Raw genomic sequence first — 1,782 nt, forward strand, 5'->3', positions numbered from 1 at the left:
AGTGGGCCTATTGATTCAAGTTATATGAGGAGAGGGTGTTTAGGTAAAAAACATAAATTCAATATTCTGAAAATATAACTGAATTTGTTTATGTTGGTGGTTGTTTTCTTTATGATGATCCGTGACTGGAGGTCATGGTTTATCCACCTTTTTATTTCCCACTACATCACTGACTATCTGGGTCGAGTGGAGCAGTTTGTACTCCACTCCACTCCACCCATGAATACAACAATGAGTAGATCTAGAAAATAAGGGCAAAAGGAAAGATATTTCCCTTTATTTTATTAGGCCAATTTGACTCTTTCTCCTTGTCACTCTATACTTAGGCTATAAAACTCCTAAAATGTGTGGAAATATGATGCACGTCGTGCGTAAAAATCTATTGCGCAAACACATGTTGCCATTAACTGCTTAATAGTTTGGCCTAAAATTAAATAGGCACAGTCAAGGTATTGCGGGGTTTGATATTTGCATAGGAATCTTAATTTCCCCGAAGTGTCTTGACTTAACAGGCTAGATCGGTGTCCTAGGAGCAGTTAAATCCAAATTATTATCTCCCGACAGCCAAACAGAGAGTGAGACCCCCATTCAGAAGCTGTCCTGTCCCCCGTCAACACAACCCCGGGTCGTGTAATGCTGCAGGGTCCTGAGGAAAAAACAAATCACGTAGTTTCCTGGGTCTCGGTAACGGGAGGAGGATGGTCGTGTTCCCCTCCGGGCAGCGCTCACCTCTGGGCGGCCGTGTTGGCGTCCAGCACGCCGCCCCCCTGCATCCAGCTCCGGACAGCGTTCATGCCTCCCAGCGGCTCCTCCTTCAGGCTGCTGCCGCTTCTCTGGATGCTCTCTTGGATCCCGAACATCAACAGACCGCCTCTCCCCCACCTTTGCTCGGTCCCTGTCCCCCGCTTCTTGCTCGGTGTCTGTCCGCCTTTCTTGTGCACTTGTCCTCCTATAGATCCCCCTCCTTCACTCAGTGCGGAGTAACAACGTGGGTGCGCTTGCTGGTGCCGTGTGCGCTTCGGTATCGGAGCCAAGCAAGTGACTCTTTATCCGCGTGATTTTCACCCCGAGGAGCGAGTGAATTCTAAAACGGAAGGAAAAGCATATCGTAGTAGTAGGATCCAAAGCGTCAAAACACTTCAAACAAGGTTGTAAATCGCCAGACGGGCGGCAGGACACGGACGGACCCGGTGTGGCGAGGTGTTTAAGTCCCTCCCGGTGCGCTTGGAGATCCACTGCCTTCCTCCTTGAGCTGTCAGAGAGAGAGAGAGCGCGAGAGAGAGACAGAGAGAGAGAGAGAGAGAGAGAGAGAGAGAGAGAGAGAGAGATCAACTAGCACCCCAGATCAGATGTCATCATTATCTGACAAGTCTTTCTCTCTCTTTTTTACTCTTTGCTTTCTTCTCTTCTCTCCGGGATGTGTCGGGGTCTGTCGGTCCAGAGCAGCGCCGGTTCCTCCGGGTGATTCCCTCCTGCCTCTGCTGCTCCTCTCTGAGGAAAACGCTTTGTGACTCTTCCCAAAGGACTCTCTGAGAACCAAACACGGGCTTCTCCCGCCCCGGGGGAGAGAAGGAGGATGGGAAGGAAGGAGGGGAGGGGACGGGACGGGAGGAGGAGAAGGGAGGGGAGGAGAGGAGAGGAGCCGCCCCCAAACAAAGGCGAGAGTGGAGTCAGGTCCGCCCCATGCGGCCACGGAGCCCCTCCGCTCCCCTCCCCTCTCCTCCCCTCTCATCTCCATCTTTTTCCCTCTTCTCCTCCCTCTACCCCTCTATTCCCCTCTGC

The 1,782-nt window shown here is 51.7% G+C and overlaps 1 protein-coding gene across 1 annotated transcript in view; it reads right to left on the reverse strand.

Moving 5' to 3' along the window:
* The window catches only part of LOC139640195 (transcription factor COE1-A-like), a gene marked incomplete at its 3' end in the record, with an annotated part of 10,819 nt that extends 9,959 nt beyond the window's left edge, over nucleotides 1–860 (reverse strand). The window contains exon 1 of the mRNA XM_071514369.1: nucleotides 730–860. Within this exon, the coding sequence (XP_071370470.1) occupies nucleotides 730–860 (131 nt within the window). The remainder of the gene's footprint in view (nucleotides 1–729) is intronic.
* Nucleotides 861–1,782: the final 922 nt, after the last annotated feature.

Source organism: Centroberyx affinis, unplaced genomic scaffold (assembly GCF_046629955.1).
Source record: "Centroberyx affinis isolate AG114_WGS23_722 - 3 ecotype Tasmania unplaced genomic scaffold, CSIRO-AGI_Caff_v1 ptg008593l_1, whole genome shotgun sequence".
NCBI lineage: Eukaryota > Metazoa > Chordata > Actinopteri > Beryciformes > Berycidae > Centroberyx > Centroberyx affinis.